The 24,495-nt window shown below is 34.8% G+C and overlaps 5 protein-coding genes across 6 annotated transcripts; 3 read left to right on the top strand and 2 right to left on the bottom strand.

The window, feature by feature from the left end:
• Nucleotides 1–1,093: 1,093 nt before the first annotated feature.
• On the bottom strand, nt 1,094–4,647 carry LOC125192585 (nudix hydrolase 14, chloroplastic). Of its 2 annotated transcripts, XM_048090204.1 has the most exons (8): nt 4,380–4,647; nt 3,482–3,587; nt 2,721–2,798; nt 2,271–2,363; nt 2,080–2,172; nt 1,760–1,858; nt 1,541–1,657; nt 1,094–1,479 (listed from the first exon to the last, which is right to left on the bottom strand). In XM_048090204.1, exons 1-8 carry the CDS (start codon nt 4,622–4,624, stop codon nt 1,441–1,443), a joined length of 870 nt encoding a protein of 289 aa, XP_047946161.1. In that variant the 5' UTR covers nt 4,625–4,647; the 3' UTR covers nt 1,094–1,440. The 2 variants fall into 2 exon arrangements, with proteins under 2 accessions (XP_047946161.1, XP_047946160.1); XM_048090203.1 differs by having other exon boundaries at nt 1,094–1,657; nt 4,380–4,645.
• Nucleotides 4,648–5,482: 835 nt separating this feature from the next.
• LOC125193200 (F-box protein CPR1-like) lies at nt 5,483–6,736 on the top strand. Its single transcript, XM_048090956.1, has one exon. It carries the CDS (start codon nt 5,483–5,485, stop codon nt 6,734–6,736), a length of 1,254 nt encoding a protein of 417 aa, XP_047946913.1.
• A 2,169-nt stretch (nt 6,737–8,905) lies between these two features.
• Nucleotides 8,906–9,735, bottom strand: LOC125197239 (blue copper protein 1a-like). The gene is made up of 2 exons (XM_048095959.1): nt 9,573–9,735; nt 8,906–9,367 (listed from the first exon to the last, which is right to left on the bottom strand). Exons 1-2 carry the CDS (start codon nt 9,733–9,735, stop codon nt 8,946–8,948), a joined length of 585 nt encoding a protein of 194 aa, XP_047951916.1. The 3' UTR covers nt 8,906–8,945.
• A 2,130-nt stretch (nt 9,736–11,865) lies between these two features.
• On the top strand, nt 11,866–13,818 carry LOC125193195 (DNA-directed RNA polymerase III subunit 1-like). The gene is made up of 5 exons (XM_048090951.1): nt 11,866–11,949; nt 12,454–12,631; nt 12,827–13,005; nt 13,128–13,240; nt 13,650–13,818. The coding sequence occupies exons 1-5, from the start codon at nt 11,866–11,868 to the stop codon at nt 13,753–13,755; spliced, it is 660 nt and encodes a 219-aa protein (XP_047946908.1). The 3' UTR covers nt 13,756–13,818.
• A 918-nt stretch (nt 13,819–14,736) lies between these two features.
• Nucleotides 14,737–23,358, top strand: LOC125192711 (DNA-directed RNA polymerase III subunit 1-like). Its single transcript, XM_048090338.1, has 18 exons — nt 14,737–14,876; nt 15,010–15,151; nt 15,506–15,646; nt 16,360–16,548; nt 17,377–17,572; nt 17,985–18,078; nt 18,312–18,546; nt 18,835–19,026; nt 19,704–19,802; nt 19,989–20,192; nt 20,295–20,621; nt 20,733–20,880; nt 20,982–21,133; nt 21,382–21,540; nt 21,664–21,777; nt 21,900–21,991; nt 22,413–22,617; nt 23,152–23,358. The coding sequence occupies exons 1-18, from the start codon at nt 14,749–14,751 to the stop codon at nt 23,356–23,358; spliced, it is 3,024 nt and encodes a 1,007-aa protein (XP_047946295.1). The 5' UTR covers nt 14,737–14,748.
• The last annotated feature ends 1,137 nt before the right edge of the window (nt 23,359–24,495 follow it).

Raw genomic sequence — 24,495 nt, 5'->3', positions numbered from 1 at the left:
GGCGGCTGGGTCAATACTGTGGGTCGCAGTCAAATGAAGAAGAAAGGAAACTGAAGAAGATGAACAATCCATAATATTTAAATACTACTCTCTTTGTCCCATAAAAGATGTCACACTTTCTTTTTTAGTTTGTCCCACAAAAAATGTCATATTTCAATTTTTGGAAAAAGTTATCTCTCACATGAATATAAAAATTATATTTTCTCTTTCTATTTAACACACAAAACAAAACCTCCTAAAATCTTGTGTCGTACCACAAATGGGACGGAGGGAGTACTAATAAATGGAATACAACATGTACACTTCTAGATTACATAAATAATAATTTATTAAATAGTTGTGCAATTATTTATTAAATAGTTGTGCAGGTCTGTGGGCAATCACTCATTCTCTCTTATTACTCATGAATACAACCTGAACACTAATAGTAATATTTAACACAGAACTCTCACTAGGCTCTTCATTTCTTATAAATACATTATGGGGATGTTCGGTTAGCAAGATTGTATCCGGGATTAAATTTGTAGTGTGTTTGGTTCATAAGATTCAACCCCATGACTCAATTCTAGATGGATAATCATGGGATAATTAGTCATAGCTAACCCCCTACGACTAAAATAATCTCACAACTCAATCCTAGATTGTATCTTGGCATTATTTTATCTTGCAAACCGAACACCACCTATCTATATTATAATAAGAGCACAAACCTTTCTATAACATATTTATATAAAAAAGAAAGCAATGGTGGGTCAATAAAAATTAAAGTTCAACATGTGTTATACAATTTGTGCACTATTAGCATGTCCGATTCGTGGGTCTCTCGACCCAGTCGACTCGTCAACCCGCGACTCGAAATTTCACTCAATCGCCCCGGTGCGACCCGCGACCCTAACAACACTGCTACCCACGTACGAACTCATAATATATCCTAAAGAAAAAAGTGTGCCATGTGACCTGTTTGGAATATTAATATGTAAACTTGATTTTGTAATCTAAACATTATACAAATATCTAGATATCATGTAGAATTGTTTACAATAGGCATAAGAAAATATCTAAGTATATTAGTAGAATTAACTAGAGATGGAACTCTCTAGAATATAGATATTTAGAATATAAAAGTATTAAGTAGAGTATTCTATAATTAGTTATAACATTTTGTATAACATTAAGTAGAGTATTCTATAATTAGTTAGAGTACCTATAAATAGGAGTGAGTTATAACATTTTGTATAACTGTTTTCCTGGACCACAATCAACTTCCCTCTTACTCTTGGTACATTTCATCCCGAGCTGCGTACTCACATCTTGTAATCTACCTATGTTCTTCGAGCCACAATCATTGAAAATGGTGTGCTTTTTTCGACCTTGGGCATTAGCCTAGATATAAATCTACGAACCATGTGAAACTGCAGCTTGCTCAATCTCTGTGGCGGATCAAACCATCTCTCTTGGCCATTTCGTAAAGGGCAATGGCTGTCAGGACTTTTGCATCAGCAGTTTTACGCCACAGATCTCGATAGGGAACTACACGCACCTGGATCAGCTCACCGTGATCTCGAAGACCTGTTTCTTTCCCCTGTAGTTGTCTTATAATCTCTTTGTCCACACTTCCTCTGTATAGAAACAGACCAATGCCTTCATCACATCCACCCTGGTATTTGAAACATCAGTTTAACAAAGAAAAGAGAGAAATATAAATATCACAATGTAACAAGGGAGTATTTCTGAAGTAAAATAAATAAAGTATCCTCACCGGAGATGGGAATACTTGGTTTCCAGTTGAAGTATCTAAAAAGGCAGTAAGATCAACTAGATCATCGATGTTTAAGTGCAACCCTGTCTCCTCCTCAACCTGTCAGAAAGATAAATGAGTGTATGACAGGTATTCGCACCTATTGTTCCTGAAAACAAGACAATGAACTAGTGCAGAATCTGATTCTTGAAAACAATTGGAACTAACATATTGTGACAAGTCCTCAGTTATATATGCAAGTGAAGTGAAAATCAGTTGCAACAGGAAAAGCTAGGTTATATGAGATAAATGTAGTAGCATAAAAGATGCAGAGAAGAGACCTCGCGAACAGCTGTTCCAACTATATCACCCTTGTCATCATCCAACATCCCAGCCGGTAATTCCAACATAAGCTTTCCAACAGGAACCCTAACCTTCCATGTTTGAAGAAGTTGATCAAGGATCAGAAGATATAAGTTCATGGTAACGTTTAACTGCTTAGAAGTTAGAACAACAAAAATAATCAAACTACCTGCTCAGTCAGCACTGCATATGTCTCTCCATCTGAATCTAAAAGGATCAGCACTGCAACAGCTGGTCCTCGTGCAAAAACTATTCCTGGAACCTATCCATTTATGTACAATAGATTATCTATTAGCTTAACAAATAGAGAATCACTCTACACTATACAAAAATATTTAGTTTTAGAAGAAATTATCTCCAGCTTCACCCGTTCTGCCCAAACTTCCTACTTCCCACCACCCTGGGATTAGATTACTGAGAAGCATTTTTCCAGGAGGTATGAGTAAGATATCAATCAATCAATTGTTCTCCGTCACTTAAATAATACATTTACCAACTTCACTCAACGTATACGGGAAAAAGTGAAAAGTAAAGAAAGAAGTGTTAAGGTAAAACAATATAGTATTTGAACACTAAGGAGCATTAGTCAAGAAAGACTTGTTACAGGGACATGGGGTACCTTATTCCCTGATTGTTTATGAACTATATCGGCTTTGAACTTCAAAAATCCAACACGCTTCCCAAACATGTCAATTCCCTGTCATCAACAATTAAAAGAACTCAGATAACTTAAGGATGTAAATATCATTCACATAACAAAGTTTGTGATACCAGCTATGGTTATAATTTAATCATTGCCCTTGTGTGATTACACATAAATAGAAAAGAATGTGGTTCTGAACTCTTGTCAGTTCAGTGCAAGCAAAAATACATTAATTATGGTTTCACTTTCACGATGAGATTATACAACATAAACAGTGATATGCTTATATAGCGCGGCAAACATCAGAAAATATTATGACAAGTAACTGGATTTTTTATTTATAAGTATTTGAGACAGTCTAATATAGCAACATGAATCTAACACTTCAGTTATTACAGAGGAAAACTGTAAACATTGTATAAATGAAACATGCCTCCTTTGCCGGTATAGAAACTTATGTGTGGAACCTTTTCTGATAAATTGCAGCAGTAAGATTTGAGTACATGACTTGTAGTCTGAACTTTGGCATAGCTCTAAAATTGTCACAGTTTGCATCTGATGAAAGTTAAAGTTATTCTACAGATAGCACCACCCTAAATTAGAATATAGGTTAGGTTGTTCTACTGGAATCTTTTCATATTGCTCCAAAATGTATTAGATATAATTAATTAGGAAATTCTTAATACACCAAGAAAAAGTAATAGCCTCAATCTGATGGATTTATATCCTTTACAAACCTGAATGATGACCTGACTTAAATACATGTCTCCATTGGAAAGCAGTCCATTTTCTGTTTGAATGTTTTTCAACCATTGTTTGAATAAGGAACATTCGATGGCATTCCTGCAACAAATATAGACTCACTAAAATCAGACAACCAGGTAACGCACTGATGCAGCATTTCTACACACCTCATTCTCATTTTATAGAACATGAACAAGATGAAAAATACTAAGATATTAATAAAATGCAATTTCAAAATCAAGTGGTACTTCAACAATTCTGACAGCAAAGAATGCTGCGAAGTGCAAGTGATGCTAGCTTATGGAGTACTATAAACCAACAAAAGTTCAGCATTTAAACACATCATCAGCTATATGATTTCCTTTAACTTTAAATGACAACTCGATCCTCCAACCTTTGCTTTTACTGTCCTACATAAGGGGATGTTTTCTTAGTAATCAGAATTGAAATGAGCAAAAAAGATAAAGCAAAAAAAATTTCCTGGTACATTCGCAGCCATATTTCCCCCTTTGATATATCCTAACCACTAACTAACATACACTGATACACGTTGCTTTTCTGCTGGGAAAAGTAAGAACATCATAAAGAGATGGTAGAGCACAAACCTAAACAATGTCAAATTACAAATGCTATTATGAATTTTCCCCATATATTAACAAGATTACAATACGAAGTGCAAGTATACATAGTGATAATCAAGGTTGGAACTTGAAAACTCTCTCCCTATTATTTCAACATAGAATATTCATAATTTGACAATAGCGTCATAACGAATTCATAATATGGCATAATTCGAATTAGAGACGTAAATTAAGATCTGCAGATATAAATCAAAATCACAGGTTCACAACAAATTGAGCTGGATATACTAGAATTAGAGTAAAAATATGCCTGAAATCTGAGTCGGAGACACCGGCGGCAGCTACGACGGTGACAGTGTGGTCGAGTTGAGCCGTGAGGGTGATCGCATGAGTGAGTTCGGAGGCGGTCGAGTCGGTGGTCATATTCGAAGCGAGAATTCGAGTGCGAGTTGGAAAATGAGCTGACTCAGTGCGTAAGGGTTCGATGGCAGCTGAGTGGATGCGCCGGGAAACTGCGAATAGAAGCGGTTGGGGAAGAAGCAAAAGTGCTCTCATTTTGTACTACTTACCAATTTTGGGGGATAATAGTCATCTTTGATTTATTTACATAAAAATTATGTATGTGATCTATTAATCCAAACTAATAAGGAGTAAACAAATAAGTACTATAATGGTAAGGAACAAACTCCTAATTCTCAATTTTTTACATAAAATTACTAAAACACCTGTAGAAAATAATCTCTACTAGCTAGTAACAAAATAATCTAAATCATTCACCATCACCTTACTTAACAAGTATAATAACAAAGAATTATCATAAACTGGTAATTTAAATACTCAAAATCAATTCTCCATCACATTAAAAGAATATAGGAGTATGAACTTATCACGATCTACATTATTAAAAAAAGAATCTCACGTGACGAACTGTCGATTGAACGTTTCTATGTCGTAAATAAATGTTTCATGATTTCATCTAAATCTTGGTAATATTTTTTCACACATATAGTATATATAAAATTATAAATCAATAAAAAAAAGTATAACAAAATCAAGCAAAAATCTGCCATCAACATGTATCATTCCATAATGTGACAAGCCTCACTAAAAAAGATGCTGTAGTTACACATTTTTCTCATGTATCCTTCCCGTCCTCATGTGCAAGCTGCTTAAATTTAAATAGGTAAATCCCTAAATTATCGGAAATTATGAAGAACGACGGGTTAAAGGAAATTTAATTACTATACATGGAAATAATTTATTAATAATAGAAGAATTAGTCTAGAGATTTACTAATATCGATCCTAGAAAGAATATGATTCAAGAATTAGCATTATAAAATTCACAATCACAACCGGCCTAATCTTGTTTCTCTCGTCTCCAAGCTCAATCAATCCCCAATTGCTCTAAACTATGGAAATCGATAGGTTGAATGATCTTCCACAAGAAATCACCATCGACATCCTCGCAAGACTCCCCGTTCAAACCATCATGATTTCCAAGTGTGTTTGCAAGTCATGGCGCGATCTAGTGGAGTCCCCTTACTTTGTCTCGTTGCATTCTCATCATGCGGCCTTGACCTCTGCCCGCCTCCCTGCCTTTGAAGACCTCAAATTCTCAAGGGCTCACAGTCTCTTGGGGTTTATTGGTGGCAATGAAATTATACAAAAGCCACCAAAAGGTTCGGTTCTCTACACTCACACTTTTCCAGAGCCTAATAAGCCATTTATACATAGCTCGGTTAATGGCTTGCTCTTCATGATCGACTTAGAATCCATGTCGCAACTATTCATATGCAACCCAATCACTCGAGAGTATGTCACGATCGAGATGGGTCGTGATTGTTATTCATATGGATATGCATTTGGGTTCGGAGTGAGCAAAAGTGGGCAGTACAAGCTTGTCAGGGTTTATGCTAGTTGTAATTTTCCCGTTACCTGTCAAGTATACAATCTAGGAATAGGGCACTGGAAAAGCATCACAATTGAGAGCCAAATGACATTCTGGTATCAAAGGGGACATGTGCCTCTTTTGGTGAATGGGAATCTTCACTGGCTTCTACTTGGTCCTGACGATGTTTTCTTATACCCTCATAGTATTTATTGTCTCGATCTTGAAACCGAGCTATTTGAATATTTTTCTTGTCCTCATAATATTACTGTTCAAAATCATGGTGGTAGTATGCAGTACTCGCTATCTGCTTTGAGCGGACGCTTGTGCTTTAGCGACAATGCCGATGATGATGTGATTGTGATATGGTGCATGAAGAAATATGGAGATGACAAATCATGGACTAAGGATTATGTTATCAATAGAAAATCATCTATGCTCAGACTTCCTGAATTTCTTCATAACCATACCATGACTTATATTCGTTATGATTTATATAATGATTTTATTTCGAATAGGGAAAATCTTGATTTAGTTATAGAATACCAAAATCGCTGTCATGAAATGCTTTATCCCGTCAAAGCATTCAAAGATGGCGGGATCTTACTCGCATTGGGTACATCTGCTCGACTATTTTACTACTCGGATGCGACTAAAGTTATTCAAGAGATCAAGAAAGAGAGGAACCATGCTAGTTCCAACTTAGTTATTCATAGTCCGAGTTTTGTTTCGTTAAAATCCTTGGTGATGGAGAATATGATGGTTAAGTTGCTTTAATTAGGATTTTATTGTGGTTATATAGTGTCTTGTTTGTTAGGGTTTTATTTCGTACAACAGTTTTATATTGTTGTTTGTTAATTATTTATGTTGAGTTATTAGCACAAGTGTAATCCAGTTTTTATTATAATAGACTATCTATTTCTTGGTGAATGGAACGAATTAAAATTTGATTGTGTATGGATATGAATCTCAAAGAGAAGTAGAAATTGAGATGAAATCAAAAGAAAAGTTAAAATGGATGGATGGACTGAACCCGCCGAAATATTGGAGAAAATAAAATATTCCATAAAAGAGGAAAAATTAGGATAAGTAAAGAAAAAATAGAATAACAAATAACAGGCATTTAAATAACAATTGTGTGCAGTCAGTTTAGATGAATAAAAATAAATTTTGAAAATATGTGATATGCAAAATATACTATTTAAATAATTATGTGCCATCATTTTAGATGAATAAAAATAAATTGTGAAAATATGTGATGTGCAAAATATACTATTAAATTGGATTGCTGTTATTAATGGGGGACATAGAAACACGAAAGGTTGACATTTTAGTGGCAAATACTACCTGTTAAGCTTGACTAATATTTTTATTTCTTCCATTTGACATGTAGGTATAAGAAAAGATAATAAAGGTCCTCTAATATTATTTTAATAAATTTTTATCTAATCCGTTGATAATTTAATTATGAGTTATTTTCTTTTTATTATGTTATACTTTTGTAGCATATTTATTATTATTTTTGTTAAATTTCTTTTTCAAATTTGAATTGTATGATTAAATCATAGTATTCTAGTAGTTATTATGATGAATCATTTGTTCTCGTTATCTTTTGCATTTTTGTGTTAATATTCTTAACTTTTATCACATGTAATATTTTTTTTATATTTTGATTGACAACTACTAACGACTTTGACTCTATATGCTTAGAAAATTGACTTTATAATGTTTCAAAAATAAAAAATTATTGTATTTTTTAATACAAAAATAATTGGATGAATCAACTTTTTTTCTCATTTTAGATTATTTAATATATCGTACATTAACTAATTATATTAAGAATTAAGAAAATGAAGAATCGTAACCTCCATTAATAATATCTTATTTTTAGTTAGTAATTTTAATTTAAGAAAATGAGAAGATTTTAATTATATAGCTTTAAAATGTTAAATATAGGAGTACAAGTTAAGAATGTATTTTCAGAAATAATAGTAAAAATGAAATGTAAAGAATTAATATTAAAATTATAAAAATTATAAATCAATAAAAAAAAAGTATAATAAAATCAAGCAAAAATCTGCCAGATCTCAGAAAGTCCGATTTTCATGAAATTACAAGGAAATTTCCTAGTCGAATAATATAAAGGCACCAATTTTGTCTTGTAACCAGATTCAGAATAATTTCAAAAATAAACATTATATTATAGTCGATATATATTGGTCTCGTGTGTAAAAGCAGGCCATGCATTAATTTATAGAGATGGGTTTGGCGGTGGTGGTTCTGCCGCTAACGAAGCTCGGCGGGGCGGCTCCGCTTCTGATGGTGTCTCTGCTTTGGCCGTTCGCGGTGAAGTTCGGGTTCAGCTACGGACCGCTCCGGGAGATCTGCTGGGACATGGCCGACGCACTGCGGCTGTTGATGTTTCGGGTGAGACGGGTAGCGCTCGGGAGGGCGTTGCGTTTAGGCTACGAGAGGCTCGTCACGCGGGCGGATGAGGAAACATTGCTTGCCCTTTCAATGCATGCACTCTAATTTCTTTCTTTGCTCATCATGCTACATTTGTTCATCTCTTTTGTTTTATCAATTAGTTGTAATTAGTTTCTTGAATAGCACCTCATCATGATTCGTTATTTTCCAAGTTTTCATCAGTTTTCAAATCACAAGAATTAATATAACTTATATAAAAGGGACAAGTGTAGATTTAAAATGAAAAATGGGGATCACAAAGTTGTACTCCTGCAACAATGTATTTGGATGTATGTAAGGGGAAAGATAGTTGGAATTAGAAAAGTCTGGATAATCCTAATAAATTTTATTTTTATAATTATTAAAATAATAATTTAAAGGTGCTACATGTGAATTGAGATGCAACACTTGCTCTCATCGGATAAAGTTGCATGACACGAGACAAAACAAAAAATAAATACAATAAAGTAGCTGGAATTGAAATTTTATTGTGAAATTTAGAGATGTCATGAAAATGGATTTAAAAGTGAAATTTGAGCTTCCAGTTGCTCCAAACGCTCGTCGGCTTCTTCGCCGGAGCTCGGTACACTGGAGACGGGGAAGGAGCAGCGTACATCGGCGGAAAGGAAGGGGCAGGGTAATATGGCCGGGAAGGAGCAGCGTACATGGGCGGAAAGGAAGGAGCATTGGAAATCGGCCACGGTTCAACAACAGGAGCAGGAGTAGGGGCGCCCGAAAAGACGGTAATGACTAGCCTCATCCCGCTCTCACAGTGTGTGCCATTGCCAACACCGCATAGGTACCACTTTCTCCCGGGGGTCGCGAGGGTAATTTTGTCATTTCCGCTTCTTAGAGACTCCCCCGGCTGTGGCACCGTGCATGATTTGAAGTCGCTTCCGTTCACTTTGTACACATTATGAACTCCCACGGCATACTTGAAAGCTGAACAAAAGTGGTACTAATAAAATATTACTCCCTCTGTTCCATGTTCAGTTGTATGTAAATGCTAGTATGTGACAATATAAATTTCAAAATAGCATGACTGATGAATTTATTGTTAGGAAATACTATATGCGAGTAATCACGATGACTTCCTTTCATGCTCCATACTCCACATTTATAAAGTAGAATAAATTAATTAACGTACTAATTGTGTCTCCGACGTAGAACACTTTGTCTTGTGCCCACGCAGTGTAATTGACGTTGAGTTTCCAACCATCATCGTCTCCAACAACGTAATCGACTGCGAAAGCAGGGGCTGCGGTTGCTGCAACGACGATCACCGCTAGCAAGAAAGCTTTGGAGGCCATTGTAACTCAAAATGCAATTTTATTTTCTCTCAGTTTGGTTATGGAGGTAGTGTTACATATGTATTAGCAATGTATTTATAGTAGTACATTTTAAGGGTGAGGGAAAGTAGGCAGCCGGCCAAAAGCAGCAGTAACAACATAGTATAGGTCGCATGTTTGATAGTGTCTTATAGTAATATAGAATTATTAGCATATATATGCAAAAGCTTGACTAGTTAAAATGGCTAATATTTTTGTCCTGCTCATGTACTTCAGCCGGATCGACGATTTGCACAATTTGCATCTTAAATTTTTATAATTTCATAGTATTAAGTTGTGTTGATTAATTGTACCTTAGTTAGAAATTTTGCATAGTGGTTTAGATTATTATTTATAAAATCAAACATTGAAGGTTTGATTATATTTTATGGTATAATTTTTTGATGACTGGAATTTTAAGAATAAAAGAAAAACGACATGATTTGTATATAGATGATAGGAATATTATGGAAATATCCTTGCTTTACAAGTTTGGCGCAATTTTGATGAATGGAATATTAAGAATAAAAGAAATACGACATGATTTGGAGATGGTAGGAAAATTATGGAAATGTCCTTGCGTTACAATTTTGGCCAGCAAGATTTTATGTATAAATCGACAGAAAATATTAGTATAAAAAAAAATTATTAATACTTTACTAATTTATACTGATAAAGTGAATTTTAATTAATTAGTTATCTCGACATATCTGATTAAATTAATTCATTTATGTATACCTATTTTAAAAATTTATCAGCCCACTAAATTAGCCCTACAATTATCTAGGTGTACTAAATAAAACCTTAAAATAAGGTCAGACTTTTCGTTTTTCTTTCTGTGCGTCGGGCAAATTTCTTCCTGGTTTCTCCAAATTCTCCATAAATCAGGTAGCTCTCTTTGGGATGGGTTTTTGGGTATGATTGAAGATGTTTTCAACTGGGTTTTGGGGTATTGTTGGAGATGCCCTTAGAGCATCTTCAACTACGTTACATCAAATATGATTTTACTCTAATCATTTATACTGAATTCAGACTCATTTAATTTATTTTAGTGTAAATGTCACGTTAAATATGATTTTACTTTAACCATTTGCACTAAGCTCAAACTTAATAGAATATTTTCTATGCTATGCTTTATTTTACTCTAAAATTTGAATTTTTTTTGGATTTGAGTTTAATATATACCTAAAGATGTATTTTTTTTTAAATTACTATTTTTGAGTATTATTGGAGCTAATTACTTTGTCTCATCCTATCCCTGAGAGATGGTCTTAGTCCTCATTAGTGATTCAAAGTTTTGGAAAATTTTATACTCTTTAGGATTCTTGTGATCCAGGGCAAATAAATACTCCCTCGGTTAAGTGGGTTAAGTAAATGAAGAATAAAGTAATACATAAAAAAGATAATACGGAGTAGATAAAAAGAGAATTAAGTAAGAAAGAGTGAAGTAAGTGTGAAGAAATTTGTTTACTTTTGCTGAAAAGGGAAATAACTTTACTATGGAACGTATAAAAATGGCAAAATAACTCCACTACAATGAAACGGATTATTCGAAAATAATATGGTTCATGGATATGCAGCTTTGGAGTTTTGAAGATCAATATACTTATTTCCATCATTTTATTTTGGCCGTTACAGGAGGAGATGAGCCTTACAGATCAAGGCAGTATGCAGTTCACCAAGAAGCCATATGTGGAAGACGTCGGTCCCCGGAAGATGTAACTACTTCTCTTTATACTTAGATTATGTGCATTCATAGTCGATATGCCTGGATAAAGTGGGTTTAATGCATTCATATCATAGCTGATGTTAGGATCTCTTAAAAGTAGTGTGACATGTCAAATATACTTAGTGTAGAGATATGGTGTTCTGGACATAAAATTTAAGACAGATTGGACAATCTGCTACTGTCTGAAATGCTTGAAATTACCAATTTTTGATGACACCAGTTTCTCTTTTAGTTTAATCAAATGATAATATGATATTATTTTGGTTTAGTATACATTCTACAAAAGTTTATCATGTTTTAGGATATTTTTTTGATTGGATTTTATTGTCATTGCCAGAGAAAGTATTAAGTTCTGTACACTATCTGAGAAAGAAATACTAAAAATGTCTGAAGTTCAAGTTTGGCGTGGCATTTACTACAATGACCTCAGAAAGCCTGAAGCTAATGGGTTATTAGATCCTCATATGGTAATATCTTCTTTCTCTTTCCTTCAAAGTTGTCACTTATTCATGCATGGGGATGTTTACTTGTGCTTTTCCATCGTCGATCATAAGTAGAATTGCGAAGTCCCAGCTTTTACTCTTATCTGTCAACTGGGCGGCCTTTTGAGTCACTGTTTAGCATATATTCCTGGCAAAAGTCACCTGGCAGCTTTCCAACGCTTCTTGCTATCGAAAATTATGAGCCCCCCCCACCCCCCCAATAGGAGAAATACCAATCAGCATTTCATTTGTGTATGGGATGATTAGTTATTGTATAACTCGATGTCATGACTTTCAGTCCAAATATAAAGGTTAACATTTACTTTATAATGCTGGCTAGATAACACGCGCCTTGTAAATGCATAAATGTTCACCCAGTTAATAGTATCTTGGAAATATATTTAGCCTGTTAGACCAATGTGGTTGTATTTTCAGAAATATACTTATTTGGGTTGATCATTGCTTTATCCTTCTTTTCTCTACCAACAGAAATGCTCCATAGTGCTCCTTGAAGAAAATGAACGGCGAGATTTCCTTAAGAAGATGAGAGGTCCTAAACTTGAGCACTTGAAGAAGATTGAGATACTGGAAACAATAGTCAAAAGGTGTAATAGCCTGGGAGGAACTAGGCGCTCTGTTGTGTGCTCCAGATGTGGATATATTAACGGTTAAGTACCCTACCTCTTAAAAACCAGCACTATTGCATATTTGATTAAATTTGTTAAAAATCTGTGCATGGATATGATTATGAACATGAGATTGTTATTAAAATTGAACTAAAAGACATTGCAGAAGCTTAATTACATTGTTATTGTTATTATTTGCTCCTAATAAAGATGTCTTTAACAAAAATTTGTTTTAGGTATGGTTAAAAAGAAACAAATGACAATCATACACGATCGTGCTAGAGTTGCTGACAGTGCTGATTGTAGCTTGGAGGAATGCCGATTAGCTCTTTCCCACACAAAGGCAAATATGACCTTGCCTTTAAATCTTGATCCTAAAAGGGTCTATGAGTTACTGACAAATATGCGTGATGAGGTACTCCCACATTTATGTTTCAGTATGGTTAAGAGAGCAATACCTGATATTTTTCATATTTTCCATCATCTATTTATTCATTCGTTTATTATCTTGTTAATCTCCATTTTATTTTTAATCAGGATTGTGAGTTGCTTTATCTAAATGATAGACCTGAAAATCTTATGTTCACCAGTATTCTTGTGCCACCAACTTCCATACGACCTTCAGTTTTTGTGGATGGTGGAACACAGAGGTAATCCTGAGCATGGATACACACATTCTCTTGCCTTTTTTTAAAAAATATTAAAATCACAAGACATCAATTTTCTTTGATATTTGTTTGCATGAACCTTTGATCTTTCCATCTTTTTTTGAAATTTTTAATAACTTTGCAATCTGCTAATGATGATGATAAATCTGAATTCTCAAACGATGTTTAGTAAATCATAAATTATAAATCACCTGGTTTCTGTTATTGAAGAGAACTTTTTCCATGCCTCTTGGTTTTAGACCAGCATATATCCCATTAAGTTAGGAACAAAAACGAGCATTGATTGTATGAAGATCGAAAAAAGCTGCATAGATCTTCTTGTTCAAGCTCACACACGTACATTATCTCGTCTTTCACAACACATTTCTGACCTTTCTTTTGGCCTCTGCAGGAATGAAACTGACATCACAGAGAGACTAAAATCTATTATTAAAGCCAATGCTAGTCTTCGCTCAGAAATGGCAGAAACAGACTCTCAAAGCAGATGCATGGTATAATGCTGTTTATGATTTGGTCCCTTTTTTGTAACCTCTCTTCCAAGGAGTTGCTCACTTTTGTTAGTTTAAAAGGTTAAAATTGTTTCTGGTCAACGATTCCACATATGTCATCAACTTAAGTTGATAAAAACTATAGTTTTATGACTTTGCTTTATGCATGAGGCATTAGTGATGAATAAAGGTAATCAACTGATTCTTGTAGTAGACCAGCATGCCTTCAGCTGTAATTTCAGATATGTCTTTCTCTGCACGTTTACTTGAGCATTGCATTTAATTTTCTCGTTTTCTGCTCCAAGCTGTGAAGCTCGAGTTTGTTTACCATATTCAGCCAAGCTTTCCAGTCAACTAAGTCCCCATATAATCTTTTGCTCAGTAGATATAACCAAGAACATTTAATGTTTTCAAAAAAATTAGATCCACACATTCTGGATTCTGATGGTCATACTTTAGTTTCTAAGAACTCTTTTCTTGGTCGGATGGCTGGTGACTGCTTTTCCATTCAAGAGTGAATTTAAGAACTTGTCTTAGCAGAGAATTTGGTGTTTATAAAACAACCACATCAGCATTCAACATTTTGTTGATTTGAATTCTATTCTGAATAATACTGGACCATAACTGCAAGGTGGGAAGTTATAATTCTTCAATGCTTGAAAATGGTCTGCGATTTATTCTTACTTTCCTTAAATGATAATATGACGTCAGATGCAAATAACGAACTGATTTTAGACAAGATGACCGATCTATATACAAGTGCTTTCAAACTTGTTTAATTTTTGTGCGTTTATGTCGATGTATCTAGATTGTTGGAACACTAGATTGATATATTTGCAATATTATGAATATTGAATATTCATGTCTATGAGATCTTTTGCTGCTATCTTGTAGGTTACTGATATTCTAGTCATGGATAGTTATGCATGTTAAAATGACCTTACCAACTGCTTCACATTTTGTGACAAACCTTCTGACTGACAGGTTGCTATTCCAATTTTAATGGCTGGGATGTTGACTTATCCTGAACGAGTTTCACATCATAATATTGAGAAATTGCGGCAGTGTGTTCGCAATGGCCCCCAATACCCTGGTGCTAAGTTTTTAAGGACACCTGATGGTCATGAGATGTAAGTGTTTATTGGTTTCATAAGTTTTTTTTTTCTTTTCCTTTATCAGTTCTTTTTCTTTTTTTTTTGTTTTTTTCTTCCTTTTTGGTTTAGGAGCAGGCTTAAGTTCCAACTGCTCTTGGTTTCCCTGCAGATCATTGATGTATTCTGCTCGGAAGCATCATGCAGATCAGTTGAAGTATGGGTGCATTGTGCATCGTCATCTTGAAGATGGAGATGTGGTTCTATTTAATAGACAACCGAGTTTGCACCGAATGTCAATCATGTCCCATCGGGTATTTACTGCAAGTGAACATTGATATTATACTACTACCTCCGTCCTTGAAAAATAGAAACTTTTGAAACGGCACGGTTTTTATTGCATAATAATTGGCAAAGTAAGAGAGAAAGAATTGGTAAAGTAAGATAGAGGAAAAGATAATTGGGTAAAGTAAGTGAGAGGAAGAGAAAAAGAAGTGGAAGTATTGATAGTGGATTGTGGGGTCCACGCCCTAAACTAGAAAGTTTAAAAAGTTTCTGTTTTTAAGGGACGGCCCAAAATGGAAATAGTTTCTATTTTAAGGGACGGAGGTAGTATATAATAACAGTAAGATGTTATCAGATGCTTCATTTTTTTTTGTTCTCTTCAGGCAAGGATAATGCCGTGGCGCACACTGAGATTCAATGAGTCAGTGTGCAATCCATACAATGCAGACTTTGATGGTGATGAGATGAACATACATGTACCACAAACAGAAGAGGCCCGTACTGAGGCTCTTATGCTAATGGGGGTATGTGAAATAGTAGTAATACTTTTGTTCATTGATTTGACTATTGTATAAGACATAATCATGTAAAATAGTTGACCTCACCTCATTAACTTGGGCATTTTTAACGATACAGAATAGTGTTACTTGAATCATTTTATCAATAGTTACAGCACACATTCTGCAAACATGCTGAATAAGAATGAAGTTTATAATTTTCTCAATGGTACTATCTTTTATCCATTGCCCCTTCTCGTTAGATTCTGTTAGCTGCACTACCTTTTTGATATTTCTGGTTAGTAGCTTGGAGTAAAAATTAAATTGCTGACCTTTTGGAGTTGTGGTTAGTTTTTTCCGCAATGAAGCCATACAAAGCAAATGTTACTAGCTAAAATCTTATACAAGCTGATTCAAGGTGACCATGGATGTCTGCAACATTTAAGTAGAGAGTCGGGTTCTGTGTTTAAGTTTTGAGAGGTTAACATGGTGGGTGGCTATAGAATTGTCCAATATCTTGCTATATTAGTTAAGGTGCAATAAAATTTGGTTTCCTACTAATTAACCTAGGGCCCAAACCATATTTTGTCATATCATTGTGAAATTGTGAATTACTGGTATATGGATGATTTACATGTAAGCTGTATTTACGAGGAATATAAAAAGTAACACATATCTATTAGCTTTTCTGCTTTATGTTTACATTGTTTTTTGTTGTGATCTTCGTTGACGCTGTGCAGGTGCAGAACAATTTGTGCACTCCGAAAAATGGAGAAATCTTGGTTGCATCGACACAGGATTTTCTAACTTCTTCCTTTCTTATAACAAGAAAAGACACATTTTATGACCGCTCGGCCTTTTCACTCATGTGTTCATATTTAGGTGATGCCATGGACCCAATTGATTTGCCAACTCCAGCATTAGTTAAGGTAAACACTCATTATAATGCCACTGTGCTTTGAGTATTGTCTAGAATTGCTCTTGCATTGATCCATGTGCTGGTGTTCATTTAGACTCTTTTCGGTTTTTTTGGTGAAACTATTTCCTGTATCCCATCCATCTATGTTCTCTGTAACTAAGTTTACCAAATTGATTTTCGCAGCCCTTATATGTCATTAAATGCATTGCGTTGTCTGGTGCACTTACTTTATACACCTGATACCTTTTCATTTCTGTTTTCTCATAACATCTAGGACCAGAACCTAGAACCAAAGTTATGTAGCTAAAAAAAGATCTATTCAGGTGAAGGTCTGTAAATATATGGTACCCTTTTTTCCTTTAGCTTTATAGGTGATCAGGAGTTGGTAACAAGTATAGAAATTGCAAGAGATAGATTGAATTCTACCTTTTACTTTCTGTTATGGATTTAATATTTAGGAGGTTATCCACTCCCAGTTACTTGTTATTATTGGGGACTGCTGTGCTGCTGGGTGGGAGGAGAGGTTTGATTGGATGCCTTAACACCATGTGCATTGGTGAATGTGATACCCAGTAATCTGTATAAATCAAAGGTTAATTTTCTTTTATTAAGATCTAATGCTGCCTACAACTAACCGTACTTTTAATCATCATTGACACATCTATGATTTGTGGATACGAGTTGATCGTTGGGACTAGAGTCGTTTTGTATTGTACTTTGCTGCTAAAGAGTCACTTCAATTTGTAGATTAAAAAGCTGCTATAATTACACAATTTTCTCATGTTTCCTCACGTGCTTGATGTATGCTTGTATCTGATTTAGATTTATCTCATTGTAGCCACTGGAGCTATGGACTGGCAAACAATTATTCAGTGTGCTATTGCGTACCCATGCAAAAATGAGAGTATATTTAAATCTTACTGTAGCAGAAAAGTCTTATGGGAAGTCTAGAGAAACTATGTGTTCCAAGGATGGTTTTGTGTATATTCGCAATAGTGAGCTTATCAGCGGGCAGCTTGGAAAGGCCACATTAGGTCAGTATCATGTGCTTGCATCTTACAATCGTCTAAGGAAACACGTCTTTTCAATTATGCATTATACTATTTGAGTTCATACGCTTGCAGTATAGGCATTGTATTGTAGGCATGTTGGTATATAACAAAGAGTGAAGATTAACTGCTGAAGAGATTGCATGTGTATCATCAATTGGTTATTAGGAAGATCTTTCTTAAATGGCGACTCATCATCCTTTCAGTTCATTATATTGATGGAAAACTCTGAATATGGACTGCAAGCTGAAACAGGGCATTAAAAGAATCCCAAAATTACTACCAACCGCTGACCCATATTTAAAGATTTTGCTTTATGGATATGGGACTTAGTAGTGGAGAGATTCATTTTTTTTGGTGTTAGATAAATTGCTTATTCATCCATATATCATAACAGGTAATGGGAATAAGGACGGTATTTACTCGGTTCTTCTCAGGGATTATGGTCCACATGCGGCTGCTACCTGCATGAATCGCTTGGCAAAGTTAAGGTGAGACATATCAGCAATGTAAAATAATTTCTGCTTCATGCATTTATTTGTCCTAATATCTAATTGTAGAATCACGTGAAAATGGCGTCATGGTCAATATGAACCATGTGTCTGCACTAGTATCATTCTTATTGGCCATGCTGTCTTAACTAGAATCATTCTGTTAGTTGTTTACTCGCATTCTTCCTTGAAGGAATTGAAAGTTGATTTCTTTAATTACATTTATGTTATAGTGCACGATGGATAGGAAATCATGGATTTTCAATTGGGATCGATGATGTTCAACCTGGGGCTACATTAAACAATGAGAAGAAGAAGACTCTGGATAATGAGTATGGTCATTGTACTAATTACATAAGAAGTTACAAATCTGGAAACCTGGACTTGTTACCAGGATGCAATAATGCTGATACTCTTGAAGCCAAGATAACTGAGACACTTAATAAAATTCGAGAAACTACTGCCGATGTAAGTTTTATGTATTCCCTGACATCTGTGAGTATTGGTGCTCCACGCAGCATCATGTCTTATTGTGTGCTAACATGGATATTTGTCCCTTTTGTGGTTTCTCATTATTATAGCTGCTTGAAACATCAAGTTACTTTTTCCCTGCATGTTTCTGCTCAGAAGATTCTGCTCAGTTTGTGATAAGACTTGTGAAATCATAACTTTTATCAAAAAATGGTTACCATTGTATTTTTTGTTGTAGTCCAGCACAATTGATGTGCTAACTCTTTCTTGATGTTGTTTTGGTAGGTTTGCATGAAGAATTTAAATTGGAGGAATAGCCCTCTAATAATGTCCCAGTGTGGTTCGAAGGGTTCTCCTATTAATATATGCCAGATGATTGCTTGCGTTGGTCAGCAATCTGTAGGAGGTCATAGAGCTCCCAATGGGTTTGTTGATCGAACACTGCCTCATTTCGAAAGAGGAGCAAAAGACCCAGATGTATGCAACTCTTTTACTATGTTATTTTTTAATAATTTTATTTGTGCTTTTCGGTAGTAATAGAGGACCAAATGTTGCTTTGGGGATGCTTACATACCACTATAAGTGGATTGGAGTGGCACACCCCTATGCATTTTCTACATACTAGCCCTTTGAAGTTTAACTTGCTTCCATATCCAAGCCCTGAGAAATCTAATTAGTACTAGTTGCTAAAGACTGTTTACAAAGAAAATATTCTATACTACTATAAATAGTTATTACTAAGTACTACATAATTGGTATATGTTAATATTTCAAACCAGCAATCTTAATTATTTGCACTCCTTGAACTCTGACCTTGTGAATACTTGGAATTTTCTTCTCTGCTTTAGGATTTTCCTCCAATATATTCATGCATGCATTTATTCTTCCACTTTTGTTGTTCACCTATATTTACTTTTTGTCGGAGATGCAGTAAATATCACTTATGTAAAGATGCTATTCATCTTTAGGGTACCAATTGGGAATTACTGAGGTTTTTTTATTTCTTATAGTTAAAACTATTCTAATACTAAGATTTTCTACCAAGTTCATGCATCCTCTCTTACTTATTCAATTTGAGTAATTCCTAATTCGACATTTACATTGCGGATAGATATGGTCAAATTACCTAAACTTCATCTTATGCTTAATGTCAGGCTAAAGGCTTTGTTCAAAATTCCTTCTACACTGGTTTATGTGCGACTGAATTTTTTTTCCACACCATGGGTGGTAGAGAAGGTCTTGTCGATACTGCGGTATGTGTGGATTTCTCTCTTTTCTGGAATTTACTCATTAGATTGATAGTGATGGGTACTTTGATCTTTATCAGAATGCTAATTTTGAGAATTATGCAACTTTACTGAATAATAACAATTAGCCCCCATTCCACTTGGGCTCTTACTGAATATCATAGACAGTTAGAAGTTTTTTTTCTGTTACAGGTCAAAACAGCCGATACGGGCTACATGTCTCGTAGATTAATGAAGGCTTTGGAGGACCTATCTGTCTTTTATGATAATACAGTGAGAAATGCTAGTGCTTGCATTGTGCAATTTGCTTACGGTGGTGATTCCATGGATCCTGCACAGATGGAAGAGAAAAGTGGGCTCCCGCTGAACTTTGAAAGATTATTTATGAAAGCCAAGGTATTGGGATCGATTGTTTTGCAATAATCTTGTATGAAAAGTGACCAAGTTTGGATTTTGATAAAGTACTTATACATTTTCTTGTGTTCTATGTTTTGACAGGCTACCTGCCCCGCAACAGAGCAAAAGAGTTTAACTATTGATGAAATTGAGAAAATAGTTGAAGAGACAGTTGAGAGAAGACTCGTAAAATCATCCATGACTCCTGAAGGAGGGTCTTCGGAGTCTTCTCTTTCGCTAGATACAGCATATAAAGATGAATGCTTGGCAGCTTTTGCAGAGTCAATAAGCAAATTTATTAAGCAGAAGGAGCCTAGCTCAATTTGCAAGAAACTGAAATTGAGTGAAGGGAGACATTCTGAAGAAGATAGACGTAATCTGGAAAATGTTGCATCTAATATATCTGGAATAACTCAGCGACAATTAATGGTAGTTTTCTTCTACATGGTTCTCTCTCAGCATTCCTACATACTTTTATCATACAAGGTCCATGGTATGATCCTGACATGCTACTTCCTCTTTTTATTTTATTGGTTTCAGGTTTTCCTAGAAACTTGTATATCTCGTTACAATTCCAAGAAAATTGAAGCTGGAACTGCAATAGGAGCCATTGGAGCTCAGAGTATCGGAGAGCCAGGAACACAGATGACATTGAAAACTTTTCACTTTGCTGGAGTTGCCAGCATGAGTATCCTAAAATATGATTTTTTTTCTAGTGACGTCATTTTACTCATCTAACCTTTGATATGGTTTCTTCCGATATGTTTTGTTAACTTAATCTTGAAAAAGATGTTACCCTTGGAGTTCCTAGGATAAAAGAAATTGTTGATGGTTCTAAAAAAATCAAGACACCCATTATTACTACCCATCTGGAGGTTAACAACAATGACATAACAGCTAAAATGGTGAAGGGGCGTATTGAGAAAACCCTTCTGGAGCAGGTATATGATTTTATGATAATCGATTGGGTTGTGAGTGCATGCTTTAGATCTTATTTAATGTAATTTTGATATATTCAAAAGCCTAGCAGCCGCATTTTAGATCTTTCTCTGAAAGTAAAAGATAATTGGCCTTTGTTATAGATTGAACTTTTACTTTTGGGCTTTGTAAATATTCTGTGATGTGTTTTCTAGATTTATAATTTAGAAACTACTAAAGTTGTTGTCTTGGTCTTCTTCGTATTCTGTAGGTAGCCAAGAGCATAAAGACGTCACAATCATCGATGTCAGCATCCGTTGTTGTAACACTTGACATGGGTAGAATAAAAGAGGCTCACCTACAAATTGATGCGTACTCAGTAAAGAATTCAATTCTAAAATCCACTCCAAAGATAAAACTGAAAGAGCAGGTGCAAATTTCTTGCATTGCCACTTTATTGGTGTTTATTATGGATTTACTGGCATGCTACTCTTTCTACTGCTTTTGTTCCTAACTCTCGCTGTTATCATTGATTGCTACATGTTAACTATAGCAAATTAGAGTATTGGATGAACGAAAACTTGAAGTCACTCTGGCGGCTGATAAAAGTAAACTTCAATTTGAACTCCACGAGCTTATGAGTAAGCTCGCCAAAGTTGTAGTCAAGGTGAAGCTAGCAGAATTTAATTTTTTAATATCCTTTTCACCTTTGGCATTTGGCTGGCATGTTGATAGTTTCATTCATGACCCCTACTAATTTCTTTCGTGGGTGTTTTCTATGGGTGGCAGGGAATCAGGTCCATTGAGCGAGCTATAATACTTAATGAATCAAAAGAAAAAGATCCTAATGCGTGCAAAAAGTTGACATTACTAGTAGAGGGGTAAGTGTCAGTAAAACATCATATTTTCTTTTCTGCATTTACTGCTCTAATTTGAATTCCCCTCTTGTTCTTTTCTTTTTCTCGATTATTAAGTATTTGATAAGGGAAACCCTTTGTAGAGATTGTTGTGACAGAATTTGAGAGGGAGGTATACTTGATTTTCTGATTGGGCTTCATTATTGGATTTTGTTGCCTCAATGTGTACTTGTAGTTTGTGAAATTAAAAAACCCAGCACCACCGGAGATAGCGTAGCTGGGTGTTTGTAGATGATGCAACTATAAGCAACTCCTCATTTTTCCTTGATAATGAACTGCCAATGAGATATGTAGCAGAAACTATTGATAAAAGTATGATAGTCTCGTAGTTCTTGTATGTAATAGTTTTAGGCATGTAACTTCAGCATGATGTTTTTATGTGCAGGAATGGTCTTTTGTCTGTCATGGGCACTGAAGGTATTAATTTTCATAAGACAGTGAGTAATAACATCATGGAAGTACAACAGGTACTTGGAATTGAAGCTGCAAGGAAGAAAATAATTGATGAGATACACTACACCATGTCAAGCCATGGCATGACCATAGACATACGACACATGATGCTTCTGGCTGACTTAATGTCATTCAAGGTTACTTTGTTTTCTTTCAAATTGGAATGGTTTCTTGTTTATGACCGCAAGGACATAATTTGTTTCCTAGCATGAACACCTGACTGCCTCAAATGTTTATCCTACCTTTTATGTTTGTCAGTTTTAATTCTATCACATGTTTCGATATGATGAATATGGTGGTCGACATAAAATATGATGCATAAAGTGTATTTGATTATGAGTTTCTTGACATTATTTAGAAAGGGTTTGATGAGGAGAAAGAGGAGAAATGGCCTAATTCTGACCATGATGGAAGTAGGATAATTGTGAAAATAGTTATGTCAAGATATAATAAAGGAAATGCTAATTCTTGATGCTCCCATGTTTTGTTGTCAATATATTGATTCTCATAAAAAACATATGCAAATCAATCTTTCTTATCTATCATCTCCGATGGCCTTTAATGATGAGCTGATTTCCTCGTTCCTTTATGATTAGATTTGTTTATGCCATTAAACATGAAGTTATGATGATCTAATTTCCTTGTTTTTGCATATGCTGGTTATATTTCAGGGTATAGTGTTGGGTATGACCAGATTTGGTGTGGAGAAAATGAGAGACAGTGTTTTGATGCTCGCTTCATTTGAAAAGACCGCGGATCACCTCTTTAACGCTTCTGTGAATGGGAGAGTCGATAAGATTGAAGGAGTCTCTGAATGCATCATCATGGGCATACCCATGCAAGTTGGTACCGGAATGCTTAAAGTGAAGCAAAAGTGAGTTTTCTGTAGATGAGCTTCTTCTACTCGTAATCCTTCAATTTATCCTAAACAATAATCAATCAATACAAATACGATGAAAAATGATGCTAAATACTAAATCATTCATATACGCATTCTGTCTCATGCCATATGCAGTCCAAACCTTTGGGTTTTGTTTATGCATACATGAAATTTCAGTACAGAAGTTATAAAAAATATTCACAACTTGTATTTAAGCAAATGTGGGACTGTAAAATATTTCGTTCAACTGTAACTTCTTCCATGATTTATCTATATTCAATGATGTGTTAGACCCATTTATTAACATTCTCGTCCGTTAACCTATAATCTTGAATTGGTTTATGACAGTTTGGATTCACACTATATGGTTAACTGATGTGCTATTCTTTGACTATTATGTATGCAGTGTGCCGACTGTTGAGTTGACGTACGCTCCAGATCCAATTATACGATGACATTATGGGAAAGAGTTTCTTAATTTCCATTTGGTTAGCAAATCATCTTCCAAACTGTATATAGCTGGAGTGGAGTTTTCAGTTGCTCACATTGTGCAGAAATCTGTGGGTTGTCTTCTTTAGTGGAATCAGATCGTCACACGTTCGACTTCTTAGGCGAATGCACATAGGTTTAGAAGTTTTCCGTGGCTTAGAGTTGGTTTAGACTTAGAGGGTTACATCCGTAGTTATGTTTTGATAATCATACTATTTCCCTGAAACGAAGCTGTGCAGAAAATTTTAATGCTAATTATTTTGCTCCATTTTTGTACCTATGTCTACGACTGAATTTCTACATTGCAGATATATGCCTTGTTTTGATAATCATACTATTTCCCTGAAACGAAGCTGTGCAGAAAATTTTAATGCTAATTATTTTGCTCCATTTTTGTACCTATGTCTACGACTGAATTTCTACATTGCAGATATATGCCTCTTTTGAATTGTAAAAGTCTATACTCTGTGAATTTATTTGATGATATCTGATTAAAATAGAAAGTTATTGGTTTTAGAAAATTTCAACATTTTTGAATTTATGTAAGCATTTTTTTATAAACAATATGCATTCTTCTAGTTAATACTAGAATGCATTTTTCATGTAATGATCAATTCTAGAGATTTTTAGATCTTTTAATCTATTT

Source organism: Salvia hispanica, chromosome 6 (genome assembly GCF_023119035.1).
Source record: "Salvia hispanica cultivar TCC Black 2014 chromosome 6, UniMelb_Shisp_WGS_1.0, whole genome shotgun sequence".
Classification (NCBI taxonomy): domain Eukaryota; kingdom Viridiplantae; phylum Streptophyta; class Magnoliopsida; order Lamiales; family Lamiaceae; genus Salvia; species Salvia hispanica.
Note: the sequence above shows the minus strand (reverse complement) of the source record. Positions and strands in the feature narration are given on the sequence as shown.